This window comes from Anarrhichthys ocellatus, unplaced genomic scaffold (genome assembly GCF_004355925.1).
Source record: "Anarrhichthys ocellatus isolate YVR2014 unplaced genomic scaffold, GSC_Weel_1.0 scaffold613, whole genome shotgun sequence".
Lineage (NCBI taxonomy): Eukaryota > Metazoa > Chordata > Actinopteri > Perciformes > Anarhichadidae > Anarrhichthys > Anarrhichthys ocellatus.
The window spans coordinates 670-21,410 of NW_022280587.1; the positions used below are offsets into that span (position 1 = coordinate 670).

At 43.6% G+C, this 20,741-nt stretch overlaps 1 protein-coding gene across 2 annotated transcripts; it reads right to left on the minus strand.

Annotated features, from left to right (window-relative positions):
- Positions 1–2,021: 2,021 nt before the first annotated feature.
- LOC116376795 (AP-4 complex subunit beta-1-like) lies at positions 2,022–20,357 on the minus strand. 2 transcript variants are annotated; one of them, XM_031838275.1, is made up of 13 exons: positions 20,016–20,355; positions 18,226–18,450; positions 18,009–18,139; positions 17,659–17,806; positions 16,345–16,630; positions 13,867–13,965; positions 10,152–10,263; positions 9,809–9,892; positions 8,016–8,119; positions 6,177–6,384; positions 5,014–5,328; positions 3,485–3,637; positions 2,022–3,204 (listed from the first exon to the last, which is right to left on the minus strand). In XM_031838275.1, exons 1-13 carry the CDS (start codon positions 20,126–20,128, stop codon positions 2,735–2,737), a joined length of 2,448 nt encoding a protein of 815 aa, XP_031694135.1. In that variant the 5' UTR covers positions 20,129–20,355; the 3' UTR covers positions 2,022–2,734. The 2 variants fall into 2 exon arrangements, with proteins under 2 accessions (XP_031694135.1, XP_031694137.1); XM_031838277.1 differs by lacking the exon at positions 5,014–5,328 and having other exon boundaries at positions 20,016–20,357.
- Between the last annotated feature and the right edge of the window lie 384 nt (positions 20,358–20,741).

Below are 20,741 nucleotides of genomic sequence, written 5' to 3' on the forward strand. Positions count from 1 at the left end.
TAGTGCAATTGTGAACCTATGTTTTGTATTGTGAATTTGTCTTGAATAAAAATACAGTACCACATACATCAAGATAAGAGCCATCATAAGTAGTTCACTCATTTCATCTTCAACAAAGGATATACACATAGGTATATTGTCATGCTGTAACAACATTTTGAAAAAGGAAAAATAAATGTGGCAAACGCATTAGGTATCGAAAGATGTCTTTCCCCATCGTGGTTTGCATTGGAGACTGACAAACTGAAAGATCACTGCAGGTAGAACTTAATTGAAAGGTGCTCCTGATTGGTTAGTGACCTAGTCACCCTAGGCATCTATCATTTGATTGGTTGAGGGGCAGATGCCATGAGGCAGCCATGAGCTGATTTATAAATAACCATCTACAAGTGTGGTGAAACTAAAATAACAGTTGTAGTACTACAGGAAGGAGCTCATTGATGTATGAAGTGATTTTGGTCATGCTACACTTATCAACAGTAAAGCTATTGATTATTATTTAATAAATATTCACTAAAATTAATCTAAATCATATTTTTTCAAAATAGCACTTGTAGTACAACAAGGAGGAGCCCATTGATGTATGAAGTGATTTTGGTCATGCTACACCTATCAACAGTAAAGCTATTGATTATTATTTTCAATAAATATTCACTAAAATTAATCTAAATCATATTTTTTCAAAATAACACTTGTAGTACAACAAGGAGGAGCCCATTGATGTGTGAAGTGATTTTGGTTACACTACATTGCATGACAGTGAAGCTATTGAATATTGTTGTAGTAGGTATTTTCCGCATTGCACTTTGTAGACGGTCCCTGCGCACTCGCCTCGCAGCCGGCCGCTCATTGAGACCAATGCCGATTGTCCAGCTCGGAGGAGTCCGTAAGACGGCCCGTTTTAATTAAATTAAGGTTGTAGCTTGTTGTCTACCTCACTACGGTTACAAGGAGGTATCGTTTGTATTTTAGCAACGTTTCGTTAACGATTTATTGAACCGGGAATTCCGAATCTGTCAATATCTTTCTACCTAAATTGTTGAAGGGACGCGTTTTTTTACATTATCTTGTGACGTTAGTAGCCATAATAAAGTATGGCTAACGTCACAAGACAACTGTAGCTAGCCCAACAGTAACGTTCTCAAGGGATGTCTAGAGGTAACCACAGACTTTTCCATCATTGAAGGATACACAAAGTTGTATTGTTGGTTATTATTGAGAACCAGTATCTACGTGGATAGGCTATTCATTGACAAACATAAGAATGACTAGTATGCAGGCAGTTACGTGGATTCTGTTCCACTGAAGTACGTTTCCGACTGTTCACTATGTTGTTTCAATAGCGAACCTAGCCAGCTGATATTTAGTAGCCGAACTACGTTCAACTATCGTTTTCACCAAAAACACAGCCGTACGTGTTAATAACACAGTAATAAGGTCGTTCATTTCAAAAATACTAAATATGTACACATAACACGTACGCCTTCATAAGAAAAAAACATTTAAAAGAGTTGGCCAAATGTGTCGTACATGCTAACCCTGTCAGTGGATATATAAAAGCAACTGGTTTGCGTAATTTATCGTAAAGGGAACTGTTAAAGTAGAAACTTGTGTCCACTCACCTCCTTCAGCCAGCTCAGCTTCAGCAACGGCACGTCAGTCGGTGAATAAGCTCCGTATAGTGTGTTTATAAGGCACGGAAAATCACAGGCATCATGGGAGAGGAAAGAAATGATTCGCGCGCTGATGGTGCTACATAGGAGAGAACCTCCGTGTTACCACATTGTGTTAAATTGAATGCTACTGGTTCTTCTGGGTCCCACACACCCGCACGCTGTATGGGCGTGAGTACAAACCACCTGGTGGCCGGGGCGTAATCTAATCCAGCGCGTGTCGTCACTGTTGAACGGTAACCGCCTGCGTGACTATAGACAACCCGCAGAGTTACTGTATTTAGTGAATGACCTCAATGGCCTCTCACAACAGACATACTGACTTATTGAAACAGAAAAACAACAATGCAAGAGGAATCCACATGTTTTATTATTTTAAGTCACTTCATGCGTTGCCTTTACCTTTACCCATCCGTTATAATGACAGCCCACACAAAGCTCAGTGAGATATGAACTACATTTAAGGCTAAGTCTAGACATCTGGGAGCCTCTGACCACAGCTCACAGGTGTACACACAACAAATAAAAGAAAGAACCTCCCGTATCAGGGCCCTTGTCTAGCTCGGCATCCTGTATATGAGTAAGGTGGTTACTTCCATCAGGGCATACAAACTATATTTTCTCTCAGTCCTTAAGAGGAAACAAGAAAACAGAGAATCTGATATTGTGCAATGATTCAGCACAAGTCATCAACAGTGCCTCCATCAGGCCAAAGCCTCACATAACCTGAATTTATGACTGAAAACACAGCAAACTGAAGAGATGGCCACCGCCTAAAGTTGATTCATTAAATGCGATATTGTTAAATTTCATGCTACACCTGTAAAGACTCCACTATCACATCACAATTATTTCAGCTAATACAACTTAAAATATACAAAATGCAAATGCTTTCATCACTCATAGATGCAATTTCTGCCTGTGGTTTCCTGAAGTCCAATTTGAGCCTTGTAACTTTTGCCATTGCTTAGGGGCTTTTTAAAGTCAGGGTTAGGGAATGAGTGTGGTCAGCGGGCGTTTTCAGCAAGTACAATATGTTTGTATGTGTGTGTCGTGCATATTTAATTGTTCTCTGGGGACAGTGTGTGCAGCACAGTGGTGAGGATGGAGAGAAACCCCTTCAGAGCTTTGTCATCTCTTGGTTTCTGTTTAACAGTCACTTTTACTTCCTCATCTTCCCCATCTTTTCTCACCAACACTCTCCCACTGAGCCCAGCTTCCTCTTCCGCCACATCCCCATCCTCCGTGCCTTTCTTTATTTCTACTACCCTCCGACTTGCCTCTCCAGTGTACAGCAGCTCGCCGACTATGAGCGTGATGCGGGGTGCTTCACCAGAGTGTGCGTGCTGGGTGTGTGTGTACAGGTAGACCCTCCAGGGGAGTGTGTGTGGCGGCGTGAAGGCCAGTGTCTGGATATTGACCAGCTGCATCGCAGCATGAAGGCTTTGTGGTGAGCAGTGAGGTATGGCAGGGCATTGGATTTGTTCTTCCATGCACACATAATCCTCCTCCTCTTCTAGCTTCTCAGCACCTAGCCGCAACAAAACAGTCAGAGAAACTGATGTCAAGCAGACCAACTGAAGTATAAGTATTAAGTAGCATGAACAGAAAAGATTTTAAAAAGTACATGTAAATCCAATTTGTACTTAAGAACACTACTTGAGTAACTTTACTTGGATACATTCCACAACTGGAGATTTCACACTGGTTTTGGAGTTTTTACAGCAGGCCTGTTTGCTCCTGTCAACCACAATACCTGTCCCATGAAGAGGAAGCTTTTGGCATGAAAGGATCTCCTTCCATTTAATCACCTTGGTCAGCATGCGAAGCCTGTCGCTGCATCCACAGACGCTCAAACTCCTCTGGGCTGAGAGCAGGGGAGAGGGACAAACTGAGGGGCGCTGCGAGGCTGGAAGCCAGGACATTAGCAGAGGAGTAGGTAAACCCACTGGTACTGTCTGAGCCTGGAGAAGACATGGGAGGACAAAGAGATGGTGGAAAGGGTATAGGGGAAAAAAAGAAAGAAAGAATAAGGATGCAGCAACAGGGAGCCGAATTGTGGACAAAGGGAATGGAGTTAGGATGAGTGCCAGAGGAAGAGATTTGTGATTAAAAATGGCACTGCATTCCCAGAAATGGACCTTAACCATGGGGGGGGGGGGGGGAAACGCGCTGTCTTTGACCAAAATAACACAACTTAATATGTAAGCTTGATCCTTGGGAACCCATTTAAAGTAGCATGACCATATTTGTGACCTCAGTAGTATCACAGTGGAGACGAGTAGCTACAGTGGTTTCAGAAAGTATTCAGACCCTTTTACTTATTGCACATGATATTGTGTTAGTTTATTTTGTTTATGAAGTTCATTGAATTTTCAGTTTAACACATTTTAACACGTGCACACACAAACAAGAAGTAATCTACCAATAGGGCAAACAAAATTCTAAAAAGTAAAAAAAAAAAGAGATTAAGCAAAACCACTACATGTATATGCATACATTTTGAAATCTGCCTGAGCAATAAGACACTAATTTAACCAAACAAGCAACAGCAATGTAAAACAATTCTTCACAAAACACACCAGTGTTTACTTGTTTTAAATCCATTCTTCTGAAGCGGGTAATGAAGGCTAGGAGAAGGACCCAGTGCAGCATAAGGGATCTGATACCACTGTGGTGTTGTCCAACCTCACCACAGCGTTTTGCCCCTCAGTTGTGGAGCAAATAGGTTCAAGAACTTCTCAAGTGCAACAAGCGCCAACAGGCTGATGTGAAAGGGGAGTCCAGCATCGTGCTTTCTAACTTCTTAGCACCAGGGGTGTAAAATGTATGCCCTTTATTGGAAGAATGATTAGGGTAAATGCTAAATGGACTGTACTTGTATTGCGCCTTTCTAGTCTTCCGACCACTCAAACTGCTTTAACACTACAGGTCATCATTCACACCCATTCACACACTGATGGCAGGGGCTACCATGCAAGGCACCACCTGCCCATCAGGACTGTAAACTAATTCACATTCACTTTCCAGTCATTCCAGAGCAATTTGGGGTTAAGTATCTTGCCCAAGGACACATCGACATGAGTTGGGGATCGAACCGCCGATCTTCCGATTGGAAGATTTAAAAAAAGTCACAGCCGCCCCTTTGAGCCACAGGGTGCTGATGCTGCCTCCGATTGCGCCCCCCATCGCCCCTGCTTTGGGCATTCAATCTACATTTTCAAGGCCTTGGAAGAGGACTTTAGCTTTCCAGAAGCACGTAGCAACAGCTGAAGAGAAAATCACACTCTGTTATCGGTCCCTGTTGACAGCAAAGCTTGATTTTAATGTCTTCACTCACCTGAATGAACTTTCTCAATTTGGCTACAGTTCAGTGTGTCCGAGAGGTCAGTGTTAGGCTTGGGGTCAAAGGTCACATGTTCAGGGCTTCCTCTGCTGGCTGGCTCGGTCTCTACGCAGCCCTGCGTCAGAGGCTCTAGAGTGTTAAAGCTGTAGGCCCACTGGCTGATGGGCTCCGCGGGGCGGCCAATCAGAACACCCAGAGAAGGATCTGACCTCCGACCCTGGAGGACCTTACGCGTCTCTTCTGTCCCACAATGCAACAGGCGGTAGTAGAAAAGTGCCTGGTCACGCACGCACATGTCCGTCTCCTCCTCTGGAAAACACAAAGTGTGACAATGCTATCCCCCGTTCTCTTTTACACCGCACACGCAAAACACACACAACCCTGTACTTCTATACTTGTGAGGACACTTATTGACGTAAGGCATTCCCGAGCCCCTTACCCTAATCTTAACCATCACAACTAAATGCCTAACCACAAGCTTTATCCCAACCTAAACCTAATTTAACGTGAGATTTAAAACCAAATCTGAACCTTCAAACAAGTCTTTAAAAGGTCCCTCTGAAGGTGAGGACCCAAGACTGTAGAAAAGATAGGGGCCCATGGGTTTCTGAGGAGGCGTTGTTAAACTCAAAATGGGTAGCTCCGGCTGTCGACCATCCTATCTCCCGACTAATCCAAAAATGAGCAACAAGGTGGATTGTTGTTGGAGCCAAGACAGCCCAGGTGACGCAGCAGAGGGAGTAGCACCTGTCCCTCAAAGCAGCCATGCCCCACCCATAACTGTAAACCATAATATCATTTTAACAGGTGATTTATATATATTAAAAAAAAAAACCCTGTACAGTTGTCACGAAAGTGGATATTAGCTGTAGAGACCCGTTTTCTGTATCAGGCTGTAAACCCCATTCTGCTGTAAAGTTGGAAATTATAAAATGGCGGTCAATCAGAGATTGAGTCCTTTTTGGAGCCAGCCTCAAGTTGCCATTTAAGGAATTGCAGTTTTGACACTTCCATGTTGGCTTCATTTTTCATCACTGGTGGTTGCCACTTGGTGAGGACAGGCCAACATGTCCTCACTTTCCAAAAATGTCCTCACCCTCAAGGTCTAAAACTCAAATTGGATTCTAACAAAGATGAATGTACAAGTACGCACACACCTATGCAGTAGTGCAGCAGTCTTCCGAGCATGTCTTGTGTCTCAGCAGGCCGGCACAAAAACAGCCTCATAGTGGTCGTCAGCAGCTCCATCTTGACTCCCAGAGAGGCCTCGCTCCTCACTCCATCAATGAACACCTCCAATGTGTACGGGGCGCTGGAGACTCGCTCCCCATACACAGCCAACAACCACAGCAAGGCTTGCCTGCCCTAAACAAGGATCAGGAGAATGAACAGAGGATTTAGACTAAATATAAAATGCCCTTGACACCTACTGATATGTTTTGCATTACTCTGGGTGATCAGATTTCTGCTCACATTTGAAGGTACCCTGTGGAGTTGTTGACCACTAGTAGTGAGTGTGGTGACGCAGGGGACGTGATACACAGTCATAAGGGCTGGATATCATTTCAAAATCAGTAAGCTTCTAGAATAAATGAGTCAAGGCCGGTGTTTATGTTGAGGTATTGCTGCGATTACTTAAGTCAAGGATCTGGATGCTTCAACAAACACTGCAGGCTGAGGAAGACAAACAACCGTAACAGAGAAGGAAGCGGTGGAGACTTTGTTTGCGCACACATACACCTAGATTTTATTTGCTGGGTTTCTCTTATGAGCTTTGCATATGAAAATGTGGCAGTCATGTAGGTAAACCAAATGCAAAGTGATGTTTTCATATACATGGTGGAGGAAAGAGACGAGACGGGACGAGACCAGACCAGACCAGACGGGCCCAAGGAACCGTGATGGAAAGTAACTAATTACATATACTCTTAAGTACATCTTGGAAGGAGTTTTTTGAGATACTTCCACTCTATTGAATTTCAGGGGCAAATATTGTAGTAACTTTAGTTACCAGTAGCTTTGCCGATTTAGATAAATAATCTAAACTATTATCAACAAATAAATGCAGATGATTTATGATAGCTTAAGATAAGACTTTCTTGAAACTCTGGGAAATTCACAAGCTACGCTGCAGTATATACAGTAATACAAATTTGCGCCATCTTAAATGCTGCAACATGAAAGTGATGAGCATATAAATGCATCAATAATTACAATCCAATTATATAATACACATTCAGAAATGGGGCATTCCGCCCAATGAGCCCTTTTAGTTTTGGTATATTAATGATAATATGTCTTACTTCAGTCAAACTAAAGTTGGAAAATATCTCCGGTTTCAACAATTGGTGAATTCCACAACTTTTAGGACCTAATGATTTAAATAAGGGCTAATCAAGTATTCACACTGGGCGTCTCTTTCCCCATGGGCCCCATGGGCCCCATGACATCACTGACAGACCCAACTGTTTGGCTAATATGTAAAATCTGCTTCAAAGCCTCTTCCCGGGGGGCTTAGCTCGTCAGTGGTAAAAACAAGAACTTTTAGTGAACATGCCCCGTTAGTGTATCGTTATTTTGCCCTTGCAGCCTGTTTAGCTGCAGCCAGCTGTAGCATTCTCCCTCAATACTGGATCTATTAAAAAAACATCCCATTAGTCACAGAGTCATCGGAGTACTTCTTCCACCACTGTTACTGTCACTGGCTGTCTTTACTTTTTTTACATAGTACCCTAAAGTATTTAGTAAAACATCGAAGGAGACGGGTATGAGAGAGCCTCTCTTCCCCTCCAGCTTGTAAAAATGCTGCAGTACAGGTTTTAACTACAATAGCAACGTTGTGTGATTATCCTGCAAAATGTCCCTGAAAGAGATGAAAATGACTGCAAGTGACCCAGGGCCATGTTCACAATACAATACCAGTGAGAAGAGCACAACTAAAACACCAAGACAAGAATCTCTACTGTGTGCGGATGTGGCAGCAGCTCTGGTCTGACCTGGCTGTCCTGCAGCATCTCCTCGCAGCCCTCTAGAGCCAAACACACAGTGTCGCTGCACTGAGGACACACCCAGACCAGGTCACGCATCGTCTGCACCACCGCTGAGGAGTGGGGGGGAGGGGGGGAGGAGAGAGAGACACACAATGTGGAAAAATAGTTGCTGGCAATTGTTACAGAATCAACTGCCTATTCTGGACAGTACAGTATGTATGCAGTGGGTAAAATAAGTATTGAACACGTCACCATTTTTCTCACTAAATATATTTCTAAAGGTGCTATTGGCATGAAATGTTCACCAGATGTCGGTAACAACCCAAGTAATTCATACATACAAAGAAATCCAAACAAATAAGTTCAGAAATTAAGTTATGTATAATAAAATGGAATGACACAGGGAAAACGTATTGAACACATGAAGAAAGGGAGGTGCAAAAAGGCATGGAAAGCCAAGACACCAGCTGAAACCTATCAGTAATTAGAAAGCACTCCTGCCCCTTGTCGTGCAAATGAATATCAGCTGGTTCAGTCCCAACTGATGGCCTATAAAAAGATGTCTCATTACCAAGGTGTCCCACAAGAAACATCTCATGATGGGTAAATGCAAAGAGCTGTCTCAAGACCTTCGCAACCTTATTGTTGCAAAACATACTGATGGCATTGGTTACAGAAAGTTGGGGCCATAATCAGGAAGTGGAAAGAACATCATTTCACCATAAACCAGCCACGGCCAGGTTCTCCTCGCAAGATTTCTGACAGGGGAGTGAAAAGAATCATCAGAAGAGTTGTCCAAGAGCCAAGGACCACTTGTGGAGAGCTTCAGACAGACCTGGAATTAGCAGGTACAATAGTTTCAAAGAAAACAATAAGTAATGCACTCAACCGCCGTAAAGGCATGTATGCACGCTCACCACGCAAGACTCCATTGCTGAAGAAAAAGCATGTTGGAGCTCGTTTAAAGTTTGCTGCACAACGTTTAGACAAGCCTGTGAAGTACTGGGAGAATATAATCTGGTCAGATGAGACCAAAATTGAACTCTTCGGATGCCATAACACACACCATGTTTGGAGGTCAAATGGCACTGCACATCACCCCAAACCAACAGTGAAGTTTGGAGGTGGGAACATCATGGTGTGGCGCTGTTGTTCAGCATACAGCACTGGCAGACTTCATATAATTGAAGGATGAATGGAAGGATCTACCGAGACATTCTTGATAAAAATCTGCTGCCATCTACCAGGATGATGAAGATGAAACGAGGGTGGACATTTCAGCAAGACAATGATCCAAACACACAGCCAAGGAAACTCTCAATTGGTTTCAGAGAAAGAAAATAAAGCTGCTAGAATGGCCCAGCCGATCAGCTGACTTGAATCCAATTGAAAATCTATGGAAAGAGCTAAAGATCAGAGTTCATGGAAGAGGCTCACGGAACCTTGAAGATTTGAAGACTGTTTGTGTGGAAGAATGGACCAAAACCACACCTGAGCAATGCATGCGACTAGTTTCTCCATACAGGAAGCTGTCATTACCAACAAAGGCTTTTGTACGAAGTATTAAATACATTTCAGTAAGCGTGTTCAATACGTTTTCCCTGTGTCATTCCATTTTATTACACATAATTTAATTTCTGAACGTATTTGTTTGGTTTTCGTTGTATGTATGGATTACTTGGGTTGTTACTGACATCTGGTGAAAATATCATGTCAATAGCACCTTTAGAAATATATTTACTGAGAAAAATGTTGACACTTATGTTACCCGCTGTATGTGTGGGGGGAATGAGTTCTACCAGAAGTGATGTGCTCCTGTTTGAGGCCAAGCAGTCCAGTAAGAATCTCCAGACATCTGTCGCTGTAGCTCCGTCCAATACGACCTGGAACCAATCCACACAGGAGACATTAGCCATCCGACTAAACTTCACTGGACTCTTCCTATTAGTATGAAAACAACGTGATAATACAGCAGATGTTTTGTTTGTATAAAAAGTGTGTTACTGTGAGCTAGTAGAAAAGAAGATGTACAAAAGTGACTGCCTGGAAGTGTTTGTCTTGTAATAGAGACATGGTTAAGAAGACAAAAGTGTGCATAGTCATGCATTATGCTGCCACAAAAGAGTATGGCTGTGTGTTTACCTATAGCTGAGATTGCAGCCTGGGCAGTGTCAGTGTTGACATCAGTGCAGTATCCTTTCAGCTCATCCAGTAACATTGCTACATTGTCATCATTAACCAGCTCCACCAGCACCTGCAAACACAACAGTGTTAGCTTCACTATTACTGCTTGTTCAGCACTGTTACTTGCAACACAGGCTAGTAACTGTGGATATCCTTGAATGGTGAAGGGGGAACTCCAGTAATTTAGTATTGTACTACAGTACCAGTTTGAAAAACTATTGCCGAACAAGTGGCTCGACAGGGTGTACAGCAACACCCCTTTATTAGAAGTTTGAGTTTACATTAGTGAGTGTGGGCTAAGTTTTAAAAAGTAGGTGAAATACTATTCCTAAACTCATGGCTGTGTCCTATCATATGTTAACTATTTCAACTTGCACTCCACACATCTCAGGTATGCAGACCCAGGGACTGTGTTGTGCTTGTGTTCTTGTATAAAGTGTTAAAGTGTAATGTTGCTCCTTGATCCCAGAGAAGCCCTCTGAGATGGATGGTAGAAACTCCAATAAACTCTTTTTGAAATCTTAACTAAAAATGTACATTTGATTCTTCAAATCGGCACTCATCCTGTCATGCCTGTATCTATGTTTTCTGTTCATCCTCTCCTTGCTCCCTCTGGGTAATATCATACGTCAACATGGTCTCCACTTCCAATGCTACACCGATGATGTCCAGCTCTACATCTCCACAAAAGCCATTACCACTGCTACTCACTCCACTCTGACCAACTGCCTCACTGACATTAAATCATGGATGCAAACCAACTTCCTCAAACTCAACTGTGATAAATCTGACATGATCATCATCGGTCCCAAATCCCTCACTAAAACCAGTCACAACTTCTGCCTCACCATCGACAACTCCACTCTGTCTCCCTCCCCACACATCCGCAATCTCAGAGTCATGTTCGACAGCAACCTCTCCTTTGAACACCACGTTAACCAAATCACCAGAACTGCCTTTTTCCACTTCAAAAACATAGCCCGTCTCCGCCCATCACTCTCCTTATCTGCTGCTGAAACTTTGATCCACGCCTTCATCACCTCCAGAATCAACTACTGCAACAGTATTCTTCATGGCACATCATCCAAAATCCTAACTAAACTCCAGTACATCCAGAACTCTGCTGCTCGCCTGCTCACCCGCTCCCGTGATCACATCACCCCTGTTCTCCAGAATCTCCACTGGCCCCCCGTCCCACAACGGATCCAATATAAAGTCCTTCTCCTGACTCATAAAGCCTTCCACAATCAGGCCCCCTCCTACCTCACCGACCTGCTCCACCACCACACTCCACGTCGGCTCCGCTCCTCTGATGCCAACCTCCTGTCTCTTCCACTCAGGACCAAGCCCCGGACATGGGGCGACAGAGCCTTCTCCATAGCTGCCCCCTCCCGCTGGAACTCTCTCCCCAAACACATGCGAGACTGCACCGATCTTTCCATGTTCAAATCCAAAATCAAAACCCACCTTTACAGAACTGCTTTTAATATGTGACCAATATTGTGTGTTTTATGTTTTTAGTGTATAGCTTTTTTATATGATGATTTTAATGTAAAGTGTCTTTGAATATTCTGAAAAGTGCTCTATAAATAAAATGTATTATTATGTTTAGACTTATGAATACCACAACTATGAACATAAAGGCACACAGATTGCATGTGAATGCAACAACATGGAACATACCGCTGTAAGGGCTTTTCAGGCGACCCTTAGCCCCGGGTTAAGTGAGCTGTTAGATTGGTGCTAAGAAGGTTTTCTCACTGGCACATTCCAAAGTTGGACAACCCTGGCGTTTGTTTAGTCAATTGTCAAGGTTACTCCCTAAAAAAATCAAGCTAACAAACCGGGCTAAAGTAAACAATGGAATGTGGGTCACCTTTTTGTTGTCCAATCTGTTTAAGAGTAGTCATTCTAGACCAGGGGTGTCAAACTCATTTTCAGTCCGGGCCACATCAGCATCATGGTTTCCCTCAAAGGGCCGGTTGTAACTGTAAGACTGTATAACTGTAACTACTCCTAACATATTGTTAAATAACTCTCTCTGCATTTGATTATTGTTTATTCAAGTGTAAAAATATTGTACATGCTAGTTATATAAATGTAAAATGATATTTAAGCACATTTCTGTTATTATAACATAAATCATTTTAATTTAGGGTTAAGAAACCCACATTACTCTATCAAAGATCAAACTTTTAAAGAAAATAACAAAGACAAATATCATCAAACACAAGTTATTACATTAACTTTGTTCAAAGCTATTTTTGTCACCTCTCTGCATCACTAATGTCCCGCCCTGCCGTCGTCCCGTGCATGGCAGCTACATCCAAGAGCTCCTCACTGAGAGTCAAGTCTGCCTTGAGCCTCTTACAAACGTTGATAGATGATGTATCTCGTCTCTTAGCTAGCTGTGTTGTTAGATTGCCTGCTAGTTCGTGAACTCGGTCTGCGATGGTCTTTCTTCACAAACTGACATTTGTAAAAGTCTGTATCTGGTCGGAGCTCACCTGCTCACATACTGTACCTTTAGCGTGCACTGGGCTGTAGCTTCTGTAAATATATTCTGCTGTGATTGCAGTCTGCCTTTAAATTCTTGGACAATTTTATGTTTTTCTTGGAGGCTAAATTTAGCTCCGTGTTTGGTGTCAAAATGCCGACGTGAATTGTATCCTTCATCACCGACACGCATCATAACACAGAAGACACACCCGTTTTTCTCCCTGAAGCACAGACATGTATTCGCTTTCCCATCTTAAATTACATTTTCTTCCCTCTGCATCAATTTTTCTCTTCGTGGACATTTTGGGATTATTTGTCGATCTTTTTCAACGCAATCACTTGTTGGAAAACTGCTTTACGGGCTGTTCCCTCTCCTGTCCACCTGTTGTGATAGTTTTAATGTCGGTACACAGACAACATGCTATCTCATAATTTCAACTTTCTATCTCAGAATTTCGACCATGGGGATATTTTTATTTTCAAATCTAACTTAAATTTTTTTTTCCAAAATTAAAAAAAAAAAAAAAAAAAAACTTTTTTTTGGCTGGTGGATTCGCGGGCCACATAAAATGACGTGGCGGGCCGGATTCGGCCCGCGGGCCTTGAGTTTGATACGTGTGTTCTAGACTGTAAAAATGAGCAATGTGTTCCAACGGACATTTAAACCAGGGCTAGTAGAAGTGCAGTGTGAATATAGCCCGAGTCTTAGGTTAACAATGTGTGTGTGAAAAAGGGCTAAGTTATCTCAGGGTCAACTCTTAGCCCAGGGCTAGCCATAGAAGAAGAATTTGCAGTGTGTAGGCTGAACAGCCCAAGTGGTGCTGGCCTTTTTAAAACCATTAGAACTGGATTAAGAATAACGTGATGATTAAGAACCACATGGTTTCACTATATGGACTACAAATAATCCAGCACAAAGCAAACCATGATCCTGAGGCTAAAAACACAAAAGCATCCTCTAAACCGTGAGAGAAATGGTGTTAGTCCAGTAATCTGTAAGGTACATTCTTTCTGCCAAAATCAATCAAGCTTCCCTCTTTCAAAGTGACGCGTTTTAACTCTAGTTTCAGCTGGGCGATACAGCTTTATTCACAAAAATAGTAAATGGCAGCATAGCTGTGGTAAGAGTAGAAAAACCAAATAATATAAAGGAAAAAAACAAACATTGAACTACCTGCATCTTCCTTTGCTTGATGTAGGCTGGCTCAGCGTAGCCGCAGAAGAAACGCTTGTAGTGCGCCCCCATGAGGCCAGGGAGAGAGCGCAACAGCAGCTGGAGAAACACACAGACACCATTTCATTCCTCAAAATGTGTCCACACATCCATCTGACAAGAGATTTCCACTGACAAAGAAATCCATCAACCCATCAAAATTGTTATGCAGGAAATATTACTTTGTATATCCCCTCAGCACACACAAGCAAACGATGATTCTTACTAATGGTAAGAATTAAGAGCAATGCCATTAGTTCTGTCCTTCTGTTCTATTTGGAAAGGGCTGGAGTGCTTAAATGCTATGTTATACTAGATATCTAGAGTTGCATATAGTTTGCATGTGGCCGTGCAAATAAGAAGTATTTAGCCTGTTTGTAGCTTGTCAACTAGCTAAAGAAACACTACATTGTTTGATGGCCGTGCTGAGCAGCACCAGTTCAGTTCAGGCCATCAGGTTCTTGTTTTGTTACCAGTAGCACGTTTGCCGTTTCAAGCTCGGTTTTCTGCGAGAGACTATATGATCTCTATGCCCAAACGTAAGAAAACAATTCAATCTGATGAAGTCCTATCTTGCTTGTGCGACCTTGTCCCTTAATTCAGGTGTGTGTGCACCGTGTGTCTGCTCTCTGTGTTAATGTGGTAGCAACCTCATAACCCATTGGCTATCGGTCTGATGACAGATACGCCTCTGGGGGACAGAGGTTATATTTCTGGAGTTCAGGAGTAGCCAGCGGATATCAACACCTTCTCCGTGCACTGCTCACAGTCCGATTAGCAACTTGAGATGCGAGACTTGAGTTGGAGTTGAGAGACGATGTGTACGACCGGATTGTAGACCAAAACTTGGCACCGAAAGCTTTGCCTTCATTTTCGGACAACTGGAAGTGTAAAAGAGCTGAAGGTGATGCTGACTCAACTAAGCAGCGTTTCTACCATGTTGTTGGTGAGGTGGCCTGTATTCTTGCAGCCCTATCAACTAAACATTGGTCAAATAAATTCTAGACTAGATTACCGCAATTCCTTATTATCAGGCTGCTCTAATAAGTCTCTTAAATCTCTCCAGCTGATTGAGAATGCTGCAGCTCATGTACTAACAAAAACTAAGAAAATAGATCATATTACTCCTGTATTAGCTTCTCTACACTAGCTCCCTATAAAATCTAGAACATAATTTAAAATCATTTTACTTACCTACAAAGCCCTAAAGGGTCAGGCACCATCATATCTTAAGGAGCTTATAGTACAATGTTATCCTACTAGAGAGCTGCGCTCCCTAAATTCAGGGTTACTTGTGGTTCCTAGAGTCTTAAAAAGTAGGATGGGAGAGCATTCAGTTATCAAGCTCCTCTTTTGTTGGACCAGCTTCCCGTTTCAGTCCGGGGGGCAGACACACTCACCACATTTAAGAGTAGGCTTAAGACTTTACTTTTTAACACTTATAGCTAGGGCTGGCTCAGGTTTATAGTCGGGGCTGACTCAGGTTTATAGTCGGGGCTGACTCAGGTTTATAGCTAGGACCCCTGCTATAGGCCACATTACTAACTTTGCTTCTTCACCAGAGTCTCTGTGCTTTCTCACCTCGCAGGTTTCCGTGGATCCTGGTTATACCTGGAACATGGTCTTGTCTCCTGCCGTGGTTCTGGCATATGCATTGAATGTGTTGTAACTCTGTTATGTTGTTCATTCGGTACACATCGGTATCGCAATTCTGTCCCTCCTGATAGAGGGATCCCTCCTCTGTTGCTCTCCCTAAGGTCTCTCCCTGTTAAAGGGTTTTTGGGGAGAGTTTTTCAGATTCCAATGTGAGGGTCCTGAGACAGAGGATGTCGTATGTGTACAGATTGTAAAGCCCTCTGAGGCAAATTTGTGATTTTGGGCTCTACAAAATGAATAAACGGCTCAGACAGCATTATAGCAGATGAGCTGTCTCATGCCTAACATTAACGCTCACTTTCCCACCTGTTTGTTTCCAGTCTTATTACTCTTTAAAGTACCCTCATAGTCTATACAGATTTAGTTTTAGTTCTGTATCTCAAGTGTTTACCTTTACCTGTGCACCTGCACTTTGCTGCTGATCCTTCCAGTATTATCTCACCTGGGCTGATGAGCCTATAGAGCTGTCCAGTTCTGTCTGCATGACTCTCTCTTAGCTCCTAGGTGGTTTGTTGCTTGGCCATGTCTTTTCTTTTAGCATCTTCATACACTATATTCCACTCAGCCTGGCCCTCACACACATCTCTGATGTTATTGATTGTCCCCATCTCATTGATTTGTTTTGTTGAATCAATAGATTGTTTCATTTTTTTGACCTCCAGCTTTTTGTGTGCCAGTTCCTGACAGAGTGGAAGTCTACAGTGTCAAATTCTGCATTAACCCCAGGTGCACAAACTGGAATACTTTGACACCCTCTACCTCATAACTTGGATTAGCACCGACCTGTATGTGGCAGAGGGCAGTGAACCTCGTCTCTCTGGACACGCTGCCGCAGGCGACCAGCAGGGGTCCATGGACTCGCTCCAGGGCCGCCAGGCTGACAGCAGGCAGGCTGGAGCAAAGGCAGAGGAAGAGGCTGAGGGTAGCTGCCATGACAGGGGGGTGGGGGCTGACCAGAGAGGCATCCAGCAGGGACAGGATGTCAAACAGCTCGTTCTCTGACTGTGGACGGTAACGCTGGAGGATCTTCAGCACCTCACACTGACCCCAAACATCCGACTCCTTCAACCTAGGAGGACAGATAAACAGAGAGATGTAGACTAGGAGGGCAGCCGGGTATGCTGCTGAAGTGTCTTTGAGCAAAATGCTGACCACCAGTACCTGCTCACTCTGTCAGTGGGAACATGAGCTAAAACCATAAATACTTAACTGCAAAATTTTTGGGATGGCCGGTGCTCAATGTTGTAAACTTGTGTAAATATGATGAGTGTGAGTGTATCTAATGCCGGATACATCTTATTCCTCTGTTCCATCAAGCAGAACACACTGTAGTTTATTTTGACCCAATCCCACATACACTGTGCTGCGATGGCAATACTCACTAGAGCACCAAGTGTGGAATCATCCACAGCTGAATACAGTCGCCAAACAAATGCACTATTTCCTTCTGTGTCAGGATTTAATAGGTCACATTTGTTAAAAACGATGGTGGCCAGCTGTTTTAAATTACTAAGTGTCTTTGGTCCAAGCAGAAAAATCTCAACTATTTTTTATTATTATTAAACCATTAATTGAAGCCAGGGTTGGTAATCTCTTTGTTTACCTTTACATCCCGCCAGCAGTCAATAAATCAAATGCTCTGACAAAAAAAGAAAAAAAGATTGCCGGACTGTAATATGCCTCCTTACGTGCCTGCCTGCCTGCATAAATAAAGTGACTCTTAAGCAGTGAGGCAGTGGCAGTAGAGATCAGATATCTGTATGGTAAGAAGTTATGCCACCATATTTGTACAGAGCATAACTGTGACATATCTACTCCTCCTCAGATTAGTCTGGCAAATAAAAGATACCAAGCAAAACAAATTAGAAGGTATAAGAAAGGTGCTGAAATTTAGGTGAAGTTTGGTTTTGTGCTAAAATGAAAAAGAACAAAAAAAGGGTTTCAGCTGCCTCCATCAGCCTCGTGAACGTCACCATGCACAGCATTGTTTAAAAACCTCAACGCTGTCCACGCGTTTCACTCATACGTGTACCACATAAAAATACTTCCCTGTTTCAGCCCCTTCAATTAAGTGACATGGTTCTCCTTCATTCTAACCTGTTGAGGAGGTGATGGGTGATAGGCTTATTAATAGCCACTCCTCCCTCCTCCTTCAGGATCTCCTCCAGAGCTCGGAGGCAGTTCACCATCACCACCGGGTCTGGGTCTCTCAGCAGGCCGTACAGCTCGTTCACCACTGCAGCATCTGGAAGAATCGTAGGATGCATATAAAGAGAGCATGAAAAGATATTTATCTTGGTTTTCTAACCCCTGCGTGCACATGCATCTCCCGATGGCGTCTCTAAAAAAATCTTTATGTGCGTGTTGTGTGTTGAGACAATGGGGGAAAAAAAAGAAAGGCAATGGGAATGAAAAATAGAAACAGGACAGCCATCCATCCCCCCTACCTATCTCAGAGTTGGGTTGGAGATTATGTAGTTTGGCCCAGCCGAGAACAGCCACTCGTCGTACACAAGCGGCTCTGTCCCTCAGTCCTGCTGTCAGGGGCTGCTCCACATACTCAACCAGACTGGGTAACCTGGGAAACACGCAGACACACAATCACACAGTCAAAGACCGAATGATTCCAGCAGTCACAGGCCGATGTGACGGCTTGTGCCTCACCTGAGGTTGGTCATGTTCCTCAAGGCCAGACTGCGCACCATGGGGTTTGGGTCCTGACAGTCTTTCCTCAGCGTGTTGATGACCAGCAGAGACAGCTCTGGGTTCAAAGTGGCATAGGAACACAGGAAGACATAGACCAGCTTCTTCTGGACTATGTCCACTGTGGCACAGGCTTTCACCATCTCACTGAACAGGCCTGATACATCCACACCCTGTGACATCGCCCTGGGACAGAGAGAGAGATGGGGGGGGGGGGGGGGGGGGGGGGGGGTCATGTAACCAGACTGCACTGTTAACCCTAAAGGCGGGTTATAATTTGGAAGCCGACATCTCTTTAGATAGTTGAATCTAAAGTACTTTTATATGAAAGAGGAGAGGACTGTCCTTCAGGTATGAAAGGGACACCTGAAATTTAAGCAAGGTAGACAGAGCATTCGGGGAAAGCTGAGGAACATTCTGTTAGGCTACATGTATACACGGTGGTGTGGAGAGCTACAGCAACACACCTTAGTTTAGCATGCTAGTGCGTTAACATTCACTAATGAACACTAAACACAAAGTACAGCAGAGGATGTTGGGAAGGTATTTGGTCGTAAACCAAACTATTGGAGCAATTAAAAATGAATGATGATTGGCTGAGCTGCTCTTCCTCCCAGGGACAGCATCTCCTGTTCATGGCCTCTCCATCACCCTCAAGATCTCTGTTGTGTCACCAACTCTGACTGCAAGGAACCTGGATGTGACCCTGGATGACAAGCTGTCCTTCGCTGCCAACATCTCCACAGCACCCTCCTGCAGAATCATCCTCCACAAGATCAGGAGGACACAATGGTTCCTCAACCAGGAGGCGGTGCAGGTTCTGGTCCAAGCTCTTGTTATTTGGAGCCTAGACTACTGCAACTCCTCCTGGTTGGTGTGTCTGCATGTGCCACCCGACCTCTGCAGTTCATTCCATTTAACGTTTGAAGTAACGCCTTTGGTCATTCAGGACAACAGAGAAATGTGGAAAATTTCTATCCTTAATAATTTGTGGTAACAGGGCTTCATATGTTATACGCAATCAATGAAGGACTCTCTAAACAGAAAGATCTTTCAGATGAAGCCATATTTAGGGACATATGTGGGCGACTGTGGCTAAGTGGATAGCAGGGCCATCTTTCAATCAGAGGGTCGGCGGTTCAATCCCCGGCTCCGGATCTGCTAGTCGCATGTCGATGTGTCCTTGAGCAAGACACTTAACCCCAAAATTGCTCCCGTAGTTGTGCCTACGGTATAGAAATGTGATAGAATCTGAATTGTAAGTCGCTTTGGATAAAAGCGTCTGCTAAATGACTGTAATGTAATGTAACATATCTGCGTTTTACAGTGTATAGTGACATTGGAGCGGAAAACTTTTCCAAGTCTTCATTTCAAAGCGTATCTGCTAACAGACAACACAGATCTGAACAAGAATCCAATAATTTTTCAGCATACCTCGTGATGAGACGATTTAATGTGAACTATGATGTGTTAGTATCAATTTGACTGGGAGTTACTTTCCTGTTAATATGTTCTGAAAAGGTTGAACGTTACAGGACAATGATGCAAGCATGCAAGGACATTCTAAACTGGAATCCATTGAACTTTAGAGCAACACGTCTTTTGTTGATATATGACAATTTTTGAAATGATGACAATGAATCGTAAATGTAGTATTAAGGTAACGTTAGTGAGGCAAGTTATCCTTTCATTTTCTCCACAGCCGCTCATTAGAAGCACGTCCAGTATTTGATGGGGGGGGTGTATCTTACCTGATCACTTTGAGGATGGTGCTCCTGTAGCGCAGCTGGTCGGACTGGACGTTGGGGTTGCACAGAGCTCTCCTCAGCTCCCTCACCGTGTCCTCGCTGCCCAGATAAGGCATGGCGGCCGCACGCACACCGCAGCTCGGACCGTTACATTTACCGTCGCGCCATTCTTCACACGTGCTTCATACTTTTAAAAACGTGACAGGTTAACACTTCAAGTGGAGGGGTTCATTCTTGTCACAGCTCGATGACTCGATTGTTTACACACCGCACACTTCCGCATTTCTTCTTCTACGTTTAGTTTGTTTTTCATAGTATGCTGCTCTCTGCTGGTTGGTATAGGAATTACACTCTACCATTTAACACGGGGTACATCCCAAGTCTCTTAATTGTCATTTCCTCGCTCCTCGATCCTCGCTTGAACCGGAAGTTGTTTCTGCGCCGCCATATTGACGGCCGTCCCAAAGCTCTAATGTAGCTCTGAGGAGCGAGGATCGAGGATGGAGGAGGGACCTCGGAGGAGCCATGAGCGAGGACCCAGGAGAACAGACTTCCAGGAAGTCTTTTAATGGCCGACACGCCCCCTCATTGTTCATCAGTCATGTGATTGGACGCTGCAGCCGATCGGACTGACTGACTTGAGTTTCATACCAGAGTGAAGACGGATCACAGAATAAACTCTAGTTTATATTTGATTAGGTTTCTGATTCACCATCTGGTTTAAATAAA

What these genes read in the sequence shown, in the direction of transcription:
- LOC116376795 (XM_031838275.1), bottom strand. Translation starts at nt 20,128, where the DNA reads ATGCCTTATCTGGGCAGCGAGGACACGGTGAGGGAGCTGAGGAGAGCT. An exon ending in CTGCCCTCTGCCACATACAG is followed by an intron (nt 13,966 to 16,344) that starts GTCGGTGCTAAT and finishes GTGTTTCTCCAG; the next exon opens with CTGCTGTTGCGCTCTCTCCC. An exon ending in ACTGCTGCACTACTGCATAG is followed by an intron (nt 5,329 to 6,176) that starts GTGTGTGCGTAC and finishes TGTGTTTTCCAG; the next exon opens with AGGAGGAGACGGACATGTGC.